General features: G+C 40.6%; 1 protein-coding gene across 1 annotated transcript in view; it reads right to left on the bottom strand.

Annotated features, from left to right (window-relative positions):
* The window catches only part of SLC2A13 (solute carrier family 2 member 13), a 177,548-nt gene that overhangs the window by 111,142 nt on the left and 43,905 nt on the right, over positions 1-22,501 (bottom strand). Inside the window, exon 2 of the mRNA XM_040412421.1 lies at positions 9,833-9,992. Coding sequence (XP_040268355.1) covers positions 9,833-9,992 — 160 coding nt within the window. The remainder of the gene's footprint in view (positions 1-9,832; positions 9,993-22,501) is intronic.

Raw genomic sequence — 22,501 nt, forward strand, 5'->3', positions numbered from 1 at the left:
TAAAAATGTTGGTTAGGTGGGTAGTTTAAATCTGGGAGAGAGACTTGAGGAAGTGTGAGGGGATATGCTCAGTAGTGCATGTGGTAGGGCGAGAAGTTTTTCTTCTATGACTGGGTAGAATGCAGAAAGTGAACCAGGAAAAGGTGTGGTAGGGAAGGGATCAATGACATTTAGGGGCTGGGAGCCCCTAAAGTAGGTGGCCAGATCTTCAGCACAGAGGTCTGTAATAGGCCCCGGCACTTTTGGACTGAGGGAAAAATGTTTTTTTTTTTTTACATTATTGGATAGTAAGGAAATCAGGGTTGTGAAATAGGTCTGTTTGCCAAGGTGAAGGGTCAGAACTATACAGTAAGTTCTCAGCATAAATTTGTAATGAAAGAAATCTTCTGGTGCTAAACAATGAGCCTTCTTGTCAGGCTGCTCAGACTAAATGCATATCACACATAGGATGTCTTCCTCACTATCTATTGGAGGGCAATAGATAGCAGTGATGCAACAATGATGGCATATCACACAGAGGATCACATTAATATCTAGCAGATATAAAGCAAAGTTTCTGTTGTACAATAGAGGTAATGGTCAGGCTAATAAGGCTGACAAGAATGCTTATAAATGTAAAGTGTAGCCAGACCCCAGAGTGCAGTGTGTATCAAGGCCCCCCGCACCCTCCAAAGCAGCTCTGCAAACAGAAACAACCCCTACTAGTCAAGGAAAGCTTGCTTGCAGCTACTTTTAATAATTTTCATATAACAACTTTAACTCTTTCAAGACCAAGCCAGTTTTCACCATAAGGACCAAGCCACATTTTGCAAATCTGCCTTTTCAATATATATATTGTACTTCACATTAGTGGTATAAAATGTTTTACCGATATTTATAAAAAGAAAAAAAAAGAAATACAAAATTTATGGACAAATTCACTATTTTTTTTAAATTAGAATTTCTCCGCTTTTAATACGGATCGTGATGTTCCATAAAATAGTTATTACTTAACATTCCCAATATCTATTTTATGTTGTCATCATTTTGCAAATGTAATTGAATTTTTTTTAAAGATTTTGAAGATTTTAAATTTTTATCCACAACACATCAAGGGTTAACAGCCAAATAAAACTCAATATTTATTACCCTGATTCTGCAGTTTACATTAACACCCCATAAGTGGTTGTAAACTGCTTTATGGGCAAATGGCAGGGCGTAAAAGGGAAGGAGATCCAAATAGAAGATCTCCTTATGTGCCCCTACAGTAGAAACTCCCAAAATGTGACCGCATTTTGGAAACTACAGGATAAGGCGACAGTTTCATTAGTTCTATTTTGGGGTACAAATAATTTTTGATCACTCGATATTATGCTTTTTGTGAGGCAAGGTAACCACAAAATGGCTGTTCTGGCACTCTTTATTTTGTTTAAAGGCATTTTCCTGACCGGATATATCATGTGTTGTTTTTATAGAGCAGGTTGATACTGATGTGACTATACCAAATATGTTTATTTTTATTTCTTTTGTTTCAGTTTTACATTATAAAGCATTTTTGGGGAAAAAAAAATCATGTTTTTGTATATTCATTTTCTCAAAGTGACAAAAAATTGCTATTTTGGCACAGTGTTTATTTTAATGACTTTTAACTGACGGATGTAATATAACTATCGAGGAAGTGTGCTGGTTAAATGTACTAATATTACTGCTTTTACATTTTGTTATCCTGTTGAGTGTAAATATCACAAAAGCTGAACAAAGTGTACTAAGCGAAAGAAGTTGTGATTAATTGTTCCCTTTCTTAAAGCTAAGTTTAGCTCTAAATTACCACACTTGAGAAATAGAGAAAGGTCCCTGAAACATCATGTGTATTGTTACTTAACAGTCTGGTAAAAGAGCTCAGCCAAAGCAGCTGTCAGTTCTGTGCGGATTACAAATAGGGATATTGTTTGCAATATTAAGCTGGATTTGTGAATTTCAGAAATTATATTTGAAATAAAAACATAGACTTGTTCACTTTTTTGGACAAGAAGAAATCTGATACATTAATGAAGCATTCCAGGCTTTTTTTTCTTTGCTTAATTAGTGCAGGATAGGCCATTATTAAAGAATAAGATAGAGTCTCTTGTGTATACCTGTTTTATTTGGTGTGTAATTTGTTAGTTGTCCACCATCTTCTCCCCTCAGATATTTCTAATAAATCTGACATTTCCCATCATGCCTGGGTTTGCAGAGATAGAGTAGGCAGAGTTTCACCACCCTGCACTGATCTGTGTCCTCTGAGGGCAGCCATGACAGATCAGTGACACAGCTGCTGTCTCCTCACACAGCAAGGTCTCCATGTTTTCCTATGTGACACAGTTTGAGCAGGTCTGTCATTTCTTTCTCCTGTCAGGTCGTACACGATGGAGGTAGGAGACTAGTGTGACACTACATCCCATACAACTACACTGGAGAGTCAGGACACACAGATAGTACAGACAGGCAGTGTGAGTCAGGCGGATTATATAACTACATATATCCAGGGGAGAAACAGAACTGGATCGCACATCCACAATGCTATGCTTAGATCTAATTGAACATGCTTCTCAGCGCAATATTAAAGTGTACAACCCCCTATACTGCATGCTGTACAAGAGGCATTAGTGTACATTTTGATCAAAAGGCATAAGCCCACTCACCACGTCAAGGTTGCCTCTCCGAGTGGGCCCTACTTTGACAAATAGGCGTAGCACAGTGCGGTGACAAAGTGGCACTGCCCTAGTGGGCGGCAGGGCCCAGGAGTCAAACAGCAGCCCTGCTATCTGATGATGCCACTCATGGCACTGGGTCCCACCGACCCACCAGCACAGCGCCACAAAAACAAAGGCCACCACACACTACTGCACCACATGTCCACTACTATCAGAAACTGCGGGTCAATCAGACGGTGCAGTACTGTGTGGTGGCCTTTGTTTTTCTGGCGCTGTGCTGGTGGGTTGGTGGGACCCAGTGCTATGGGTGGCATTGTCAAATAGCAGGATGCCGTTTGACTCCTGGGCCCTGTCGCCTACTAGAGCTTTGTCACCGTTTTGTGCTGCGCCTATTTGTCAGAGTAGGTCCCACTCTAAGAGGCAACCTTGACGTGGTGAGTGGGCTTATGCCTTTTGATCAAAATGTACACTAATGCCTCTTGTACAGCATGCAGTATAGGGGGCTGTACACTTCAATATGGCGCTGAGAAGAGAGTTTTATTAGATCAAAGCATAGCATTATGGATGTGTGATCCAGTTCTGTTTTCTCCCCTTGATATATGCATGTTTCATCTTTCTTCTTTTCTACTGGCATCAGCACTCCTCCCATTCGGCACAGGTGGTTTTAATTTAGCAGAAGTCTGCATATACCATAAGTGGTAATTGACCCGCAGTTCCTGATAGCAAAGGACATGTTGTGTTAGACAACTGTTCAGACGGTGCAGTACTGAGTGATGGCCGTTGTTTTTGTGGCGCTGTGCTGGTGGGTTGGTGGGACCCAGTGCCGTGGGTGGCATTGTCAGATAGCAGGGTGCTGTTTGACTCCTGGGTCCTGCCACCTACTAGGGGCTGTAAGTAAATGACTAAAGCCAGGTCCTCCCCAGCAGCTGATAACAGTGCCTGGGCTGTGTGCACTTCTCCCTGTCCCTGCGCTTGGCAGACGCTCCCTCACTCAGCAGAGCTGGAGGATGCAGAGTTGGAGCAGCGCAGACCCAGGGAAGGGAGATCTGCCATCTGCTCAGTGTATAAATGAAAGCAACATGTGGTAAGAGGACCCCTTTGTGCTGCAGGAGATTAACCCTTTAGGGGGAGGGCTCTGGTTACTGACAATTTTGGGGGGCTATTGTTACTGGCTAGTGAGGGCAGGTGGGAATAGCCTCAGGGTGAGGGCAGTGGCGGCCATCTTAACTGAATAGTGAAATTGCAGTTTTATGCAGACTGGTTGCTAAGGGCTAAATCTTATTAAATATTGGGTAAGTCAGTCTAATAGTAACTGATTCTGGAATATCATGTTATTAGTAAATACATATATGAAAATTGAAATTAGGGTCTAAGTGTGACAGTTATCCTTTAAACCTAAGGCTACGTCTACACGACGACATTTGTTGCGCGACATTTTGTTGCACTAATGTCGCGCGACAATTTTTATAATGGCAGTCTATGGTGTCGCACTGCAACATGCAACATACTGCGACTGCGACGCAACAGTCGCAGAAAATCCATTTGCAGTCGCAGCATGTTGCAGTGTGACACCATAGACTGCCATTATAAAAATTGTCGCGCGACATTAGTGCAACAAATTGTCACGCGACAAATGTTGCAGTGTAGTTGTGCCCTATCTGAAGTCGCGCAACAAATGTCGTCGTGTAGACGTAGCCTAACACTTCTGTCTATAAAAGCTACTCCAGTTTTCCTACTGGAGTGAGATTGCACTTTATCACTTTTTAAAAAAGTCTCAATCATAAATCTGATGTGAAGCTCATTACCATAGCTAACCACACCTATATATCCATCTATATTTCAAAACTGGGTGCAAAAAGATGCAAAATATTAGCGCGAGTAAGTGCAAAAAATTTGATTGGTGATGAATCTGATGTCATCCTGAAGTTCACAGGGAGAGGCCAAGTTCCTGTTTACACATTAGAGCAACTAGTCAGACATGAGGTCACATGGCCAGGTTCCCATAATGACAAATTACACTGCTAGAATACTGCTGGTTAATATATATATATATATATATATATATATATATATATATATATATATACACAGTACAGACCAAAAGTTTGGACACATCTTCTCATTCAAAGAGTTTTCTTTATTTTCATGACTCTGAAGGCATCAAAACTATGAATTAACACATGTGGAATTATATACATAACAAACAAGTGTGAAACAACAGAAACTATGTCATATTCTAGGTTCTTCAAAGTAGCCACCTTTTGCTTTGATTACTGCTTTGCACACTCTTGGCATTCTCTTGATGAGCTTCAAGAGGTAGTCCCCTGAAATGGTCTTCCAACAGTCTTGAAGGAGTTCCCAGAGATGCTTAGCACTTGTTGGCCCTTTTGCCTTCACTCTGCGGTCCAGCTCACCCCAAACCATCTCGATTGGGTTCAGGTCCGGTGACTGTGGAGGCCAGGTCATCTGGCGCAGCACCCAATCACTCTCCTTCATGGTCAAATAGCCCTTACTTTCAAAGTTTTCCCAATTTTTCGGCTGACTGACTGACCTTCATTTCTTAAAGTAATGATGGCCACTCCTTTTTCTTTACTTAGCTGCTTTTTTCTTGCCATAATACAAATTCTAACAGTCTATTCAGTAGGACTATCAGCTGTGTATCCACCCGACTTCTCCTCAATGCAACTGATGGTCCCAACCCCATTTATAAGGCAAGAAATCCCACTTATTTAACCTGACAGGGCACACCTGTGAAGTGAAAACCATTTCAGGGGACTACCTCTTGAAGCTCATCAAGAGAATGCCAAGAGTGTGCAGAGCAGTAATCAAAGCAAAAGGTGGCTACTTTGAAGAACCTAGAATATGACATATTTTCAGTTGTTTCACACTGGTTTGTTATGTATATAATTCCACATGTGTTAATTCATAGTTTTGATGCCTTCAGTGTGAATCTACAATTTTCATAGTCATGAAAATAAAGAAAACTCTTTGAATGAGAAGGTGTGTCCAAACTTTTGGTCTGTACTGTATATATATATGCAAAGGAATTTCATGGCATTCCTCTCTAGAAAGGTGAAAAAATGTGACTTTATTCACACATGTCTCAAAGGCGACGTTTCAGTCCCCTCACGGAACAATTTTCAAGCCAAGTGAATTACACAAAGTGCCAGTGCATCAATTTATACAATTCAAAGTGATATGAACAATTTCATCTGTCTGTGCACAATCAACAATTCTCATGATTCAATAGGGCTGTGTGCAGCCTAAAAAAATCCATTTAGTGCAATTATAACATGATTCATCTTCCCACCAGCCGCAAGTATTCAGTGTAGGTCCATGAACTTCTGTGCAAAATATAAAGTGTCCAGTGCATAGATGTGCATGATATTTAATAATCGCTTGGCCCTATCAATTATATACAAGGAAGGAAGAAAAAGGAAGAGTCAATTTTGTTTATGTATCCAACATGAGATTACCTTATACATAAATAAGTTGCGCCGCTCCCGGCGTCCCGATCTTCTGAGTCCGCCTGCACTCCTTACTGCACTGCCTAAAATTCGACTTAAAGGCAGCACCATGCCCCGTGCATCAAACCGTGCGCGTGTGCATGGACGTAGCCACGGAGTGCATACATTGCCACTCCTCCATCTGTAGTGGCATGCACCTGCCGCCCCCATATCCAAAAGCGCCATCTTATATGGACAAAAGTAAGGGCAATCTCTGCATTTTATTTACATAAATGTAATAGTGATAGAATTCTTTTTGTAACCACATATAATGAATTGAGCCCCTCCACTGAACGGATTGTGATAAGACATTGGGGTACACTGAGGAGCGGCTTTCCGCAGATTGCCGCCTTCAGTGAACCTCCAATGATGTCCTATAGAAGAGCCAAAAGCATTAAAGATAGAGCAGTGAAGACAGAGGTACCGGACCCTAAGGGGTTAACTTAAGACAAACATTTTTTAAACCCAGAAGTATGGAATGTTATCCTTGCTTAGGATGTATAAATTGTAAGCTGTTGTATGTAGGAGAAACCATTTGTGATATGAAGACGAGGTTAAATAATCATAGGCAGACCATTAGAAACAAGAGAAAAGACTTACCAGTTCCTAAACATTTTGTAGATGAAAATCACAAGGAACATGAATTGAGATTTATGATATTGGAACAGATACTGAGGCCAAAAAGAGGAGGGAATAGGTTGTCCCTTTTAAAGAAATGTGAATTAAGATGGATTTTTCATTTAAATAGATTGAAACCAAAGGGCCTTAATGTTGATTTTAGGGTCTCAGCAGGTATAATGAATGGAGGTATTCCCATACACAGCTACTCGTTAGCTTCCATCTCGTCATTATAATATGTGAATTACTTATAAAGATGAAAATATAAGTATTGTACTTTATTGTAAATTTTGTATTTTTACAGTCGTGAAGATATCTGTTATGGAGAGGGAAGTCACAAGCCATATACCCAACAAATGAGAAATGCCTGCGCCAATTCGTACACCTCCAGTAATATATTATAGACATAAATATATATATATATATATATATATATATGAAAAAACTTTACATGTTTTTACTCCTATGGAGTGATATATATTACCAATGAAGATACGACCCGGGAAGGGGTTAATAATTGAGCGACATATAATGTTAGTTTATATATATCACTATTTGGGATCCATAGGGACGAGCTAGGATTAATAGAGAACGGATTAATAGAGAACGGAGTTAGACGATCGTATTTATTTAAATAAAATGCAGAGATTGGCCTTACTTTTGCCCATATATAAGATGGCACTTTTGGACACGGGGCGGCGGGCGCATGCCACTACAGATAGAGGAGTGGCAATTTATGCACTCGGTGGCTATGTCCATGCGCACGGTTTGATGTGCGGGGCATTGCGCTGCCTTTAAGTAGAATTTTAGGCAGTGGGGAGTAGGGAAAGGAGGGGCGCAGGCGCACTCAGAAGATTGGGACGCCGGTAGCGGCGCAACTTATTTATGTATAAGGTAATTTCATGTTGGATATATGAACAAGATTGACTTTTCCTTTTTCTTCCTTCCCTGAATATAAATGATAGGGCCAAGCGATTGTTAAATACCATGCACATCTATGCACTGGACACTTTATATTTTGCACAGAAGTTCATGGACCTACACTGAATACTTGCGGCTGGTGGGAAGATGAATCATGTTATAACTGCACTGTCGAAGTCGATTCGCATAAAACTTTGTTCTAATACTGTACGGAGCAGGAGCTGTAAAAAACAGAGTTCGAACCAGAGTTCGGGAAATGTTTTTTTACAGTACAAATTCATTTATGAAGTTATTACACAAAGTCTCGTGAGACTTCACGAAGCAATAACTTCGGCTCATCGGATCCAATACATTCTAATACTGTACGGAGCTCTTTCTCTATACAGTATTAGAACAAAGTTTTATGTGAATCGACTTCGGATGTTTCATCCGAAGTCGATTCGCTCGTCGCAACTGATGACCTATCCTCTGGATAGGTCAGACTCATCAGTATCTGATTGGTGTGGGTCCCCCTGCTGATTAGCTGTTTGAGAAGTCACCGGTGCTCCCGTGGGCGCTGCGATCTTCTCTCTGCTTTTCCCTAGGCGCAGATCACCATTTTTTTTTTCTCACTAACCTCGACCACTGTATCTACAGACTATAAATGGGCTGTGCTGTGTTCAAGGGATGGGCACTGTAGGGGCATTGTCTGTGTGTATGTATGGTTAGTATATAAGACTGTACATAGATAGTTAGGCACTTCCTTCCCTACCCCTGACCTGTATGTTACCTTTGTTCCTATACTTTAGTTATTGAGCGCTGACAGTGGGGGAATAGGGGGCAGTAGAAAAAAAAATTGTGATCTGGAATCCTTAAAGGCCATGTACACCTTTGGGGGCAATTTCTTTATTATTGCATTGTACTTATTTTGAGCTGAAAATAATTTTTTCAATTGGTCTTTATTAATAATATGGAATCCTTTTTGTGTACATAGCGGAGATGCTCTACTAGTTGCCTGTGGATTTTCTACGTTTTCTGTCAGACCAGGAGCAGACGGACTCCTTATCTCTGCTCTCTGACCTTATAAATGCTCATTATAGCTCAGTTCTTATCTTACTGATAAAAATGTGGTGTAAAAAGGGGGTTTATGACCTCTCAGTAGTTTAGAGATAAGGGTTATTAGATGATGGCACAAAGTGAAAGTACCAGTCACACAGCTAGAAAAACAGTTAACCCTTTGTGAAAGAATGGCTCAATATTTTTAATAAAGGCCAACTGAAAATATGATTTTTAGCCAAAAAATCAGTAAAAGGCAATCATAAACAAAAATTGCCACCAAAAGTGTACATAGCCTTTAAGTGCAGTACTGCTCATGTATTACTGCAGATAATAGACTAAGTTTGTGGTGACAGGTTTCAGTTAAACGGATATTCTGTATACATACATATATACATATAAATATGCACAAAATATCTATGTGTACACACACATTACTAACTATACAGAACCTGCATCTGCTCACTTCTAATTCACAACTAATGTAGCTTCCAAAGGACAGAAGTAAAAATAGCAATGGCAACATTCAGCGACTCTTTCTAGAACCCATTTGTAGCTTCAGCTCCAGTGTATGGAACATGAGCTCTGTCTTTGTATCCTAAAATAAAATCTTAAAATCAATTGTCTGCTAAGGAAGATTTATTTCTAGTCTATGACTTTCATTCATACGACTGTCAGCAGACTGCTAAAGGACCTTCAGAAAAAGTGTGGTAAGACGAGCCCAACCTGCCCTGGAATTATCAGTTTGGTTTTTCAATCACTGCATGAAAGACAAATCTGTGCATTTTTCTTCATCTTGTTAAGTCTCCACTGTCTGATTCTGCAGGTCTATGAGATGCCTACCTGGACTATCCCTGTATCTGATGCTCGAGCATACTAATCACTGCAAGACCAGGGTCGCCAAAGGTCTATCACATCATGAAATCCAGAACCCTCTAGAGAATCCCTGCTGCAAGTGATCAGAATCAAAATAAGAGGATCCGAGAGTAAATGGCATTCAGAAATATATTCACAGTTCCTCGGAAATTCAATATTAGAGAGAATTATTAACCTTTTGAGCAATTCTATCTCATTACGAACCTCCATCCATCTCTGGAAAGGTAACTAAAAGCACCATCCACAACAGCTGCAAAGAACTGTCCGCCTGTGATGAAGAGGGTGTTAATTGTGACCAATCTTCCTCTCAAATGCGGCGGTGCAGCTTCCGCAATGTACACTGGGACTGTCATAGATGCAATACCTAGAAGAACAAAAACAGAAATTTAGGATTTATCAAACTCCTATCTCAAAAGAACATTAGCAAAAAAAAATAAAGCAATCTCCAACCTTCTTAAAAGGATATCCCCATCTCAGAATGCCCTCTACCTTGGATATGGCAGTCAGAGGTGGTCGGGACTATGGAAACAGCCTAGCTGCTCTACATTTTCTGCAGATCCCTTACAAGTGACCTCTCCTGACATCTCTGTTTTAGCAACTACTCACATTCTCCATAAAATAATTCTGGAGAATCTTGTCATATAACTATGTTGTGTCATTCTTTTTTTTTTTTTATTCCTACTAGAATTTTATGAATGAATTACCAGCAGTCTAAAATGAAGGTCCAACTGGGTGTTATCAGTTGGGGGGGTGTCCAATCAGTGCTGCCAGTGTCAGACTGTGCAGGGACATACGTCTAACTGGTAACACAGACTGCTGGCAATTCACTGATGAACTTCTAGTAAGAATAATAAAGCAACGGCACAACTTCAACTTGGTTGCACTGTCTTTTAGGAGACAAAAGATGTCCGACATACAACTATATGATTAGATAATCCGGTACTGTCCCCATATTTTACACTGCTGCCCTGCTTCTTCAGATAGGCTGCTGAGTAATACCATAGGCTCACCATCAACTCAGCAGCAAATATGTCATAACCTTCTTCAGGCCATCTGCTCCATCAGTCACGGCCAGTGTTTGTAATGTGACAATTACTGATACATCTATCAGTGTTCTTTGTCACTTTTCTGACATGTACTTTCCAAGGCATCAATGTATTTTAATAATTGCCCCTAGGAGAATGAACAATGTGAAGCTCATGAAGGTCATGGTATTTATGCAGTACTTGCTATCAGGAGGATATTGAGCACACAAGAGATATAGCTCAGTAGTTTGTAGCAGAAATGGTTTCATAGTGACATCTACAAAGGAACATAATCTTGGTATTCCTTCCCTCATTGCCATAACCTATGCCATGTTAAGGGTGTTTATCAGCAGTTACATCGTGTAATAAAATGCACATTATATAGCTTCAGTGTCACCCTTCAGATCAAGCACCTCACTATTTTTGTGCCTACAAAATCCGTCTACCCATTTATCTGGACTACAGCTGAAGATCAGCAACAGCCATGTTTATTTAACGCACTACCTGGGGAGCCTTCACAAGCTTTTCGAGGCGGCAAATCATAATGAGGTGGTTATTATGGCGGACTTCAACTACCCAGATATAGACTGGGAAACTGAAACTTGTATATCTCATAAGGGAAACAGGTTCTTGGCAATAACCAAAGACAATTACCTCTCCCAACTGGTTCAGGACCCGACTAGAGGGACGGCCATACTGGACTTCGTATTAACCAATAGGCCTGACAGAACAACAGACGTGCAGGTCGGGGGACACCTGGGAAATAGTGACCATAAAGTAATAACCTTCCAATTATCATTCAAAAGAGCGCTTCTACAGGGAGGAACAAAAATACCAAACTTTAAAAAAGCTAAATTTAGCCAACTAAGAGAGGCCATAGGCCTGACTAACTGGGACAAAGTCCTCAAAAATAATAATACAGCCACAAAATGGGATATCTTTAAAAGCATCCTAAAATCTCATTGTGAGAGGTACATACCGTATGGGAATAAAAGGTTAAGGAACAAAAAGAAACCAATGTGGATAAACAGAACTGTAAAGAAAGCAATAAATGACAAAAAGAAAGCATATAAATCACTAAAACAGGAGTGTAGCACGGAAGCACTGAAAAACTATAAGGAAAAAAATCGAACATGTAAAAACTATAGACCGAGAGATTAATTGCCAAAGAGAGTAAAACTAACCCTAAAATGTTCTTCAATTATATAAATGTTAAAAAGTATAAATCTGAAGGTGTTGGCCCTTTAAAGAGTAATGAGGGGGGAGTCGCAGAGAGCGACGAGGAGAAAGCAAAGCTATTAAATATTTTTTTCTCCAATGTATTCACTGAGGAAAATAAACAGATGACATGCAGAATGTAAAAATAAATTCCCCATTAAAAGTGTCCTGTCTGACCCAGGAAGAAGTACATCAGCGACTTAAAAAGATTAAAATAGACAAACCGCCAGGATCAGATGGCATACACCCCCCGTATCCTAAGGGAATTAAGTAATGTCATAGCCAGACCCTTATTTCTGATATTTGCGGACTCTATACTGACAGGGAATGTCCCACAGGATTGGCACATAGCAAATGTGGTGCCAATATTCAAAAAGGGTCCAAAAACAGAGCCTGGAAACTATAGGCCGGTAAGTTTAACATCTGTTGTGGGTAAACGGTTTGGAGGTTTTCTGAGAGATGCTATCTTAGAGCATCTCAACGGAAATAAGCAAATAACGCCATATCAGCATGGCTTCGTGAGGGATCGGTAATGCCAAACTAATTTAATCAGTTTCTATGAGGAGGTAAGTTCTAGACTTGACCTTGGCGAATCAATGGATGTCGTATATATGTGGTTTTCTCCAAAGCATTTGACACTGTACCACATAAAAGGTTAGTATATAAAATGATAATGCTCGGACTGGGAGAAAACGTCTGTATGTGGGTAAGTAACTGGCTCAATGATAGAAAACAGAGGGTGGTTATTAACGGTACACACTCAGATTGGGTCACTGTCACTAGTGGGGTACCTCAGGGGTCAGTATTGGGCCCTATTATCTTCAATATATTTATTAATGATCTTGTAGAAGGCTTGCATAGTAAAGTATCAATTTTCGCAGATGACACTAAACTGTGTAAAGTAATTAACACTGAAGAGGACAGTATACTACTACAGAGGGATCTGGATAGATTGGAGGCTTGGGCAGATAAGTGGCAGATGAGATTTAACACTGACAAATGTAAAGTTATGCACATGGGAAGGAATAATGCAAGTCACCCGTACATACTAAATGGTAAAACACTGGGTAACACTGACATGGAAAAGGATCTAGGAATTTTAATAAACAGCAAACTATGCTGCAAAAACCAGTGTCAGGCAGCTGCTGCCAAGGCCAATAAGATAATGGGTTGCATCAAAAGGGGCATAGATGCCGTGATGAGAACATAGTCCTACCACTTTACAAATCGCTAGTCAGACCACACATGGAGTACTGTGTACAGTTCTGGGCTCCAGTGAACAAGGCAGACATAGCAGAGCTGGAGAGGGTTCAGAGGAGGGCAACTAAAGTAATAACTGGAATGGGGCAACTACAGTACCCTGAAAGATTATCAAAATTAGGGTTATTCACTTTAGAAAAAAGACGACTATGGGGAGATCTAATTAACATGTATAAATATATCAGGGGTCAGTACAGAGATCTATCCCATCATCTATTTATCCCCAGGACTGTGATGAGGGGACATCCTCTGCGTCTGGAGGAAAGAAGGTTTGTACACAAACATAGAAAAGGATTCTTTACGGTAAGAGCAGTGAGACTATGGAACTCTCTGCCTGAGGAGGTGGTGATGGTGAGTACAATAAAGGGATTCAAGAGGGGCCTGGATGTATTTCTGCAGTGTAATAATATTACAGGCTATAGCTACTAGAGAGGGGTCGTAGATCCAGGGAGTTATTCTGATTGCCTGATTGGAGTCGTGAAGGAATTTTTTTTTCCCCTTAAGTAGGGAAAATTGGCTTCTACCTCACAGGTTTTTTTTGCCTTCCTCTGGATAAACTTGCAGGATAACAGGCCAAACTGGATGGATAAATGTCTTTTTTCGGCCTTATGTACTATGTTACTATGCTTCAATAATGCAGACAATAAGTTGACCGCTTGTGCGTCCATGGCTACTGATTGTGAAAAAGCTGTGTATTTACTTGTCATCAATATTAAAAGAAAATGAAAATTTTGAAAATGGGTTTTTCTATAGAACCACAATTTTGTATTGCTATTAAGTGACTATTTTCACAACGCAATTTGCTGATCTTACCAACATTTGAAGAAGAAAGAGTATTAGGGATAACGTCTGAATTTATCAATTTGTACAACTAAAAAAAGAAATGTGGAAAGGTACCCTTAGTGCTCAAGCACACGACTGATCAGCCTGGGAAACATGGCTCGTGTGTTGGACACAGCTCCCACGACCAAAACTGACTGTATCGTAGTAATTATAGTCAGTCTCTATCTGTCATTGGAGCTATTGCACTGTACTCCCGTTATGATAGTCAGGCTATCTGATCACAGGGCTAGTGCAGTGTACTCATACTATGATGCACTACCCCAGATATAGACTATCACAAATTACTATCAGTCGGTTTGTGTCAGGGGAGCTGCGGCCTACACACGGTCTGTGTTTCCATGGCCAATCACACTCATTTGCATGAGCCCTAAGGGCTTATGCACATAACCCGCTTCATTTTGTGGTCCACAAATCGTGGATCCTGGCCGTGTGCATGCTGCCATTGTCTTATTTATTACTTCAATAAAAATGTCCTATCCTTGTCCACAAAACCAGAAAGGATAGGACATGTTCCGCGGAACGGAAAGCACACGCATGTTTTGTGGACCCACTGAAATGAATCGGTGTGGATTAGATGTGGACCAAATATATGGTCGTGTTCATGAGCCAAAGACTGTGAGCCTTACTGAAGACAGTGATGAAAGCAAGTGAATAGACAGTATTTTGAGACATGGCGTTAGTCAGTGTTTCACAACTCTTCCCAAGCCTTCTTCCAGTTCTCACAATCATAACAGAAGCAGATGGCCATTATTCTCCCTATACACTATTTAAAAGAGTTGTCCACCTTTTATTAAGGCTACATGCACACGAACATTGTTTGTTTCCGTATCCGTTCTGGGTTTTTTTTGCGGATAGGATGCGGACCCATTCATTTCAATGGGTCCGCAAAAAATGCGGACAGCCCACCTTGTGCTCTCCGCATCAATATGTCCGTTCCGTAACCCCGCAAAAAAAAATAGAACATGTCCTATTCTTGTCCATTTTAAGCATTGTTTCAATGGATCCGCAAAAAAAAAGAAAAAAAAAAGGGATGGCATACGGATGTCATCCTTTTTTTTTGTGCGGATCCACAATTTGCTGACCGCAAAAGGGAATCTGTCACCAGCGACCTCCCTATAAAACCCTGTTTTTCTTTTGTTGATCCAGGGACACTGTTCCTGAGTTTTGAGTCTTTTTCTGAAAATGCAAATTAAGTATTTGGTGCAATGAGACTGTCACCATCGCCCTCGTTGCACCAAAGTTCTGCTTCTTTCTGTTGCCAGCCCCTCCTTGGCTGCTTTGCCACTGCCAAGCCCTCTCAATCAAATCAGTGAGAGAGGGGATGATGATAGAAAAAAGCGGAGTTTGGGAGCAAAGGTGACACACTCATTGCACCAAAGTCCTAATCTGCATATTAACAAAAAGTGTCATAACCCAGGAAGCGGGCCTCGGATCAACAAAAGAAAACTCATGTTTAAATCAGGTGAACCGCAGCTATGTTAACAGTTTGATAAGAGGTTGCTGGTGACCGATTCCCTTTAAGTGAGGGCCTATCCTCAGAACAGGCCATCACTAGCCGATTGGTGGGAGTCTGAAACCCCCAGTGCTCAGCTGTTCTACAGTAGCATTGATGCAGCTCCATCTATATTGTAGAGCATGATCTCCTCACTGCAGTTCTGCTCCGATTGAAATCAATAGGAGCACAAAGAATACCCTTTACACTACAACCCAAGGAGATCAGTTTTGCATAACTATGATACTTTTGTATTTGCATATATGCAATACATATAAATTAGACAGCTGATGTGTTGCATAAAGTTGATGTGTTAGAGCCACAGAAAGTAGGCAAGAATAAGGATCTGAGTGACTTTGACAAAAACAAAACGGTGGTAGCTTGATGAGTAGGTCACAGAATCTCCAAAATGGTGTGTTCCCAGTATGTAGTGGTTAAAAACTACCAAAAGTGGAAGCAAGAACGGACAACTAGTGAACTGGCAGGAGGGTCAACGCACCCAAGTTTGACAGAAAAATATCTGGAGGCCTAAAGGGCACAGATAAAGAAATTTACATATTAATGTAATAAGCATCATTAAACCCTATATGTAGACGCCCCCAACAGATGTTGGCCGAACAATTGCTCAGCCAACAGCTCTCTCTCCCAACTCTCCCCATGCACATACACATTCAGCCAAACATTTTTGGTCATTCAAAAGGAGAGAAAGCAGCTGCCAGACTCCTTTGGCGACAGTTTATCTCCTGGGAGAACAAAAAGATCAGGTGAAAATGTTCACCTCGCCTGATCTTCCCTCCCCTGACATCATCTGTCGGGGGAGAGTCAGGAGCTCCACACACAGACTGTAGGCCAAACTGGCCATTTTCAGTAAGGGTCAGATAGTGAAGACACTCCCACAGGGCCCCCCACACAGTATGATGACCCTCTAGTGTTCCCCATGCAGTATGATGCTCCCTCTGTCTTATGTCCCCTGGTCCTATGCAAAGTCCTTGGAAAGTATAAATTCCATGCCAGTTCTTTATACTGACCACACATGTAAATAACGTCACTTCTAAGGCATCCTTTTCCTAGCTGAAACTTTAAGGGGTTTTCTGGTAAAAATTTTATATTATATATATATATATAATGAAAGTCCGCAGCACTCCTTGCTGGGAGATTATGAAGTGAACCAGGAGGATGGCGTCTTAGCTCGCGGAGATACACGCTGGTTATCTCCGCGAGCTAAGACGCCATCCTCCTGGTTAACTCCATAATCTCCCAGCAAGGTGTGCTGTGGACTTTCATTATCTATTTACTGTCCTGAATCGAGGGATTACCACGGGCACCCTGCACCTCTAAAGATACAAGGGAGTGCTGCCAGACCTTTTTCATGGATAGTGACCAATATGTTCACTAATGTTCAGTTTAAGGACACAGCGGTGTTTATCAATGGGGCAGAAGGGGTTAAGTGTGGGTGATGGGTGGGAGAGCAGAGGACATGTGACATGAGAATGTCCCGATCCCTTGTTCCGCATAGGTCCGTGCATCCGGAGACGGTTGCAGGTGCCAGTGTGTAACACCCGCATCCACACTGTCCCCATTAATACTCATGGGCAACGGTGGTGCAGTGACTGGTACCTGGGCTATGATAGGCCTGAGTTTCCAGTCACAATGGAGATCACACACTGGACTAGCCTCCGGTGTTTGTATTTCCATAGGCATTACCCGTGTTTCATGTGATTACTGTTCCCTTTAGACCGCATATCAGCATGGTTACTATGGTCACGTTGTGACAACATTGGTTCTCGGTCTCCTGATCATGCGCAGTGGCTAATCGCCACTAAGATAGATATACAAACTATGGGTGCACAGTGCGCGTGCGCGAGACATGGGGAGAACTCGCGAGTTTTGGAAGCATCCCGGCATTGGCATAGTATGTATTCTGTACGCATGCGCGGGATGTTGCGGGCTCTCACGATCTGTTGATACAGACCGGCGCCTGCGCAGTACCTGCCAGGGGAAGCCAACATCGATCGCACTATGGGATTTCATGACGTGGGTTTGTCCCTCTTTTAATCTTTATAATTGATTCATATTTATGCACAGCTACACTTTATGTGATAATCAGCGTTAATTATGTATGTAACACCGATGTGGATGTATGATTTGTATTTTTTCTGCACATATGTACACTATGTAAACACTATGGTGGTTCACATGCATAGATACACTGTAATAGTATTTATAATCATGTTTTATATCCATATTTGTTAAATGTATTCCTAATGAGCAATCATGTTATTCTGATGAGATTCACCTATTTAAATATGTTGAGAGCACTGTGTTCACTAGCTTGACAAAGGCTCCATTGAGAGAGCTGAAATGCTGCATTGCTTTTGGGTGTGAATAAACATCACTGATATTTCACTACAAGACCGGAGTGCTGCCCGTTTTTCGCCAATTCTACTACACTGTTCCCTATCCAGGAACGTTTGGGATTTGCACCTGGCATCCTACAGAGTGCTGCTGACCATCTTTTTCATATATATATATATATATATATATATATATATATATATATATATATATCTCAAGGAAAAAAGGCGGCGCTTGAAAAAGGCTCAAGTGCAGAGCCGAAACGTTGCACCACCTGGGTGAATAAAGGTTCACTTACTTTTATCCTTTGGAGTGCCGCCCGTTTTTCTGGATCTATATATATATATATATATATATATATATATATATATATCCAAGAAAAATGGCGGCACTGGCTATAATCAGAATAAATTGGGTGCACTCCAGCTGGATGAAAATAAGTGTTTCCTTTATTCAACCATACGGTGCAACGTTTCGGCTCCAAAAATGAGCCTTTTTCAAGCAGAGATACAATGCAAGTGAAGGCAAATATATATGTGAGTCAATCAGTGTACAAGTCATGTGACTACACCCCGCCCAGTGGGTGTTGTTGTGCATTTTCATAAGTGTACAATGTATCTGATGATACTATATTCAATATGGATGATCATTGCCTTTAACAGCATGTGATCAGCATGAACCTGGAAAAAACCAAGATGGGTTCATAGCAAGTTCAATGTGTTAAAAGTGAATATATAGAGAAGACTATACTTTTATTATTGTTTAGAGACATGGATTTATCTACACTGGTTTCTCTAAACTTGTCTGTCTGAGGAACAATGGGTGTTTCATGGCTAAACCATGATCTGATAAGAGACGTCCATAAAACACATCTGGTGTGGAACAGATATCTATTCATATATTCACATATATATATATATATATATATATATATATATATATATATATATATATATATATATTCCTGTGTGCATTTATTTAGCGTTGGAACTTGTTAATGATTCATATATACTATGTGATATTGATGTATTATAACCAAATATTATTAATGTATCTTTATATATCTGTATCTCACTGAGAGGATATATTCTAGTGGATATAAGGAATGTTAAGTTGAATTTTCTTAAATAGGGTTTATTTTAGAGGAGTTGATGTTATTTCAAACATCATCACTCAATCGCTGAGACAGTTAAGATACACAAACCAGAAGAACCCTTATCTGCCCCATAAATTCAGGGATTAGGGAAACTTCTGATACCGCCAGTCAGTCTGACCAAAGTGTCAGAAAGAGTCCCTCCTAATTGATTTAAGGTGTGAAAGGGCAAAGTTTAAGTGGTAATAAAACAATCTATATATGTGTTAATTCTTAAAATATTCAAAATTGTTATATGATACAACAGTGCCATCAAGTGGTAGATGGGCAGAAGTTTTTGAGGAATGTCAATTAAATAACATCATCCCCATGTTTAACATACGTCACACCCACCTTATCTAATTGGTAATCCCTAATCCAAGAGGGGATGGGCATAGATAAGGATTGGGATATCTGATCCAGTTTTGGGAGATCAGGACACTTCACAGACACTTCACAAACTTCACAAAAACTTCACAAAGGATCACTTCACAAGGATTCATTCATCAGCATCACTTCATACGTCAGGAACGTACTACAGGACGGGACATATCTAAATCTTGGAAAGCTGGGTCCATTCTAAAAGCTTTTTATCCCAAAGCCAGGGGTAATGTATAATCTATTTAATTTGCAGTAATTATAAATCGCTCCAATTGGCATATAGTTGAGACCCCATTATTAGTGGGTCAATAGTGTTAAAACAATAATTTTATGGGAAATTTTAATGAGCGTGCACATCATTAGAATTCCTGTAATATTGCTATCAGAGTGGAATCTCTGATCGGATTTTATTATCCGTAGTTAGGCCAACAAGCGTATTTATAAGGTGTCTCTTACTGCCATATTCTTTGATTGAGCATAAGGGATTTTCCACAGATTCATTTCTATTGTTTTATCGTTGTTGTTACATTATAATATTTTGATAATCAATATACTAATCGGTAATAATTTGAATAACATTATATTGTACTTGGTGTACTAAATTAAGTGAGCCCGGCGTAAACGGCGGAGCATCATCTTGTGGTCAATTTTGATATTATCCTTGTATTCATTTGTATGCCATTTTTACTGCATGTATTTATTTGTAATAAATTATATTTTATATAATTAATTGCACCGTTTCATTATCTGCACAAATTAACTTTAGATCTCATCAATAAAAGAACTGGCGTTTATATGTCCGCCAATTAAATTTTTTATTTTTAATTTTTCATATTTCATAAAAATATGAAATCATAATTTTTATGATTTCAAATCTTATATGAAATAAATACCCGACAGTGTGTTACAAATGTGACAGTAACAAAATAGCAAATCAAAAGAAGTAATAACAATGAAAATGCAGTGTAAAACCAGTGATTATACATGTCGCATATTTGCATACATCATATTAATAAAAGGACGGGCCCATCGACCATCGACACAGAAAAATAATCGATGGATACGTCCAGTGTACATGTGACATTCTGTTTCACCTCACATGTGACTCAAGTTACGTCATCTATGTGCTATCTTGCCCATGTAACTTGCTTTACGTGGGCGAAACGACGACCGACCTTAAAACCTGCTTGAACAATCACCGTCTGAGTATCCGGAAGAAACGTCTTGATTTACCGGTATCTAAGCATTTTTCTGAGGCTAGGCACAAGGAGGGTGATCTGAGGTGTTGGATCCTCGATCATATACCTCAGCCCAGACGCGGTGGTGATAGGTCGAGGCTACTCAAGCGTAAAGGAACTAAGCTGGATTCACAGATTGAACAGCATAAGACCAAATGGGTTAAATATAGAATTTAATTTTGGGGACGTTGTATGAAGTGTGGCTTGCCTCCTTTGTTCGGCAGGTTGTTTCTCAGTGACTTGTGTACACATTAGGAGAGTGTTTATATCTCAAGATTTCTTGCCTTAATAGTAAAAAAAATTCTGTTTTTTTACCCACAGATCACTTGCATTCAGCACCAGGAGGGATGGAGCATGTGGATGAAGTGGACCCAGTATCATACCCGGGGGGGGGTGGGGGGGTGGGGGGGGGGTGGGGTGGGGGGCTCTCATTCCAACAAGCTATGCGCATTTTTATCACTCATTATGTATTTATTATTCTTTTTTTTTAAAAAAAATTTTTATGCATTTTGCACTGCCAGGCCCAGCGAACACCTTGGGACCTGTATGTTTGGTCACAATAGCCTTGATGGTGTAACCCAGACTATTTATTTTACCTGGTATAGATCTGCCCCCTGTGGCATCTGTGTACCTGTAGGAGGAGAACCCTCTTGAGTATGGTTGCAGTATGACACCCTTGACAATACCCCTTCCTACACCGCGGTTTACCGTGGGGGTTGTGGGTTGTTGCCTGGGCATAGTATGTGGGCACTTTGGTTTCCAGGTTGTCCCTACTGGTCTAGATCGCTATACTCTATTTTGCAACAGGTCTGATGCTTACCACAGGGACACATGATGTATGGGCATTTCTCTAGTTTCCAAGGTGGCGCTCTGAGATCAAATGAGTACTGGGCATGCGCTGTAATACACCGAGGCTGTAATGACGTATGAAAACTGGCCAGCTTTGATGATGCGCGGCATCTTCTTGCCGCCACTGGTCCTGGATTGGTGTAGCGCCGCGCCTGTGCAGTGGCGTGTACACAACGCTGAACAGCTGCATGGAATGTGCCTCCCGCCGGCTTGGTATGTCTACATGATAGTCTCCCTGCTCCGCCCCCTGTATGTCACATGTACACTGGACGTATCCATCGATTATTTTTCTGTGTCTGATCGATGGGCCCGTCCTTTTATTAATATGATGTATGCAAATATGCGACATGTATAATCATGTCCTTTGCCTTATCACTGGTTTTACACTGCATTTTCATTGTTATTACTTCTTTTGATTTGCTATTTTGTTACTGTCACATTTGTAACACACCCACTGTGCGAGGTGTGGTCACATGACTTGTACACTGATTGACTCACATATATATTTGCCTTCACTTGCATTGTATCTCTGCTTGAAAAAGGCCGAAACGTTGCACCGTATGGTTGAATAAAGGAAACACTTATTTTCATCCAGCTGGAGTGCCGTCCATTTTCTGGATCTATATATATATATATACACACACACACTGCTCAAAAAAATAAAGGGAACACTTAAACAACACAATGTAACTCCAAGTCAATCACACTTCTGTGAAATCAAACTGTCCACTTAGGAAGCAACACTGAGTGACAATCAATTTCACATGCTGTTGTGCAAATGGGATAGACAACCGGTGGAAATTATTGGCAATTAGCAAGACACCCCCAATAAAGGAGTGGTTCTGCAGGTGGTGACCACAGACCACTTCTCAGTTCCTATGCTTCCTGGCTGATGTTTTGGTCACTTTTGAATGCTGGCGGTGCTTTCACTCTAGTGGTAGCATGAGACGGAGTCTACAACCCACACAAGTGGCTCAGGTAGTGCAGCTTATCCAGGATGGCACATCAATGCGAGCTGTGGCAAGGTTTGCTGTGTCTCTCAGCGTAGTGTCCAGAGCATGGAGGCGCCACCAGGAGACA

The sequence above is a fragment of the Bufo bufo genome, chromosome 1 (genome assembly GCF_905171765.1).
Source record: "Bufo bufo chromosome 1, aBufBuf1.1, whole genome shotgun sequence".
Classification (NCBI taxonomy): domain Eukaryota; kingdom Metazoa; phylum Chordata; class Amphibia; order Anura; family Bufonidae; genus Bufo; species Bufo bufo.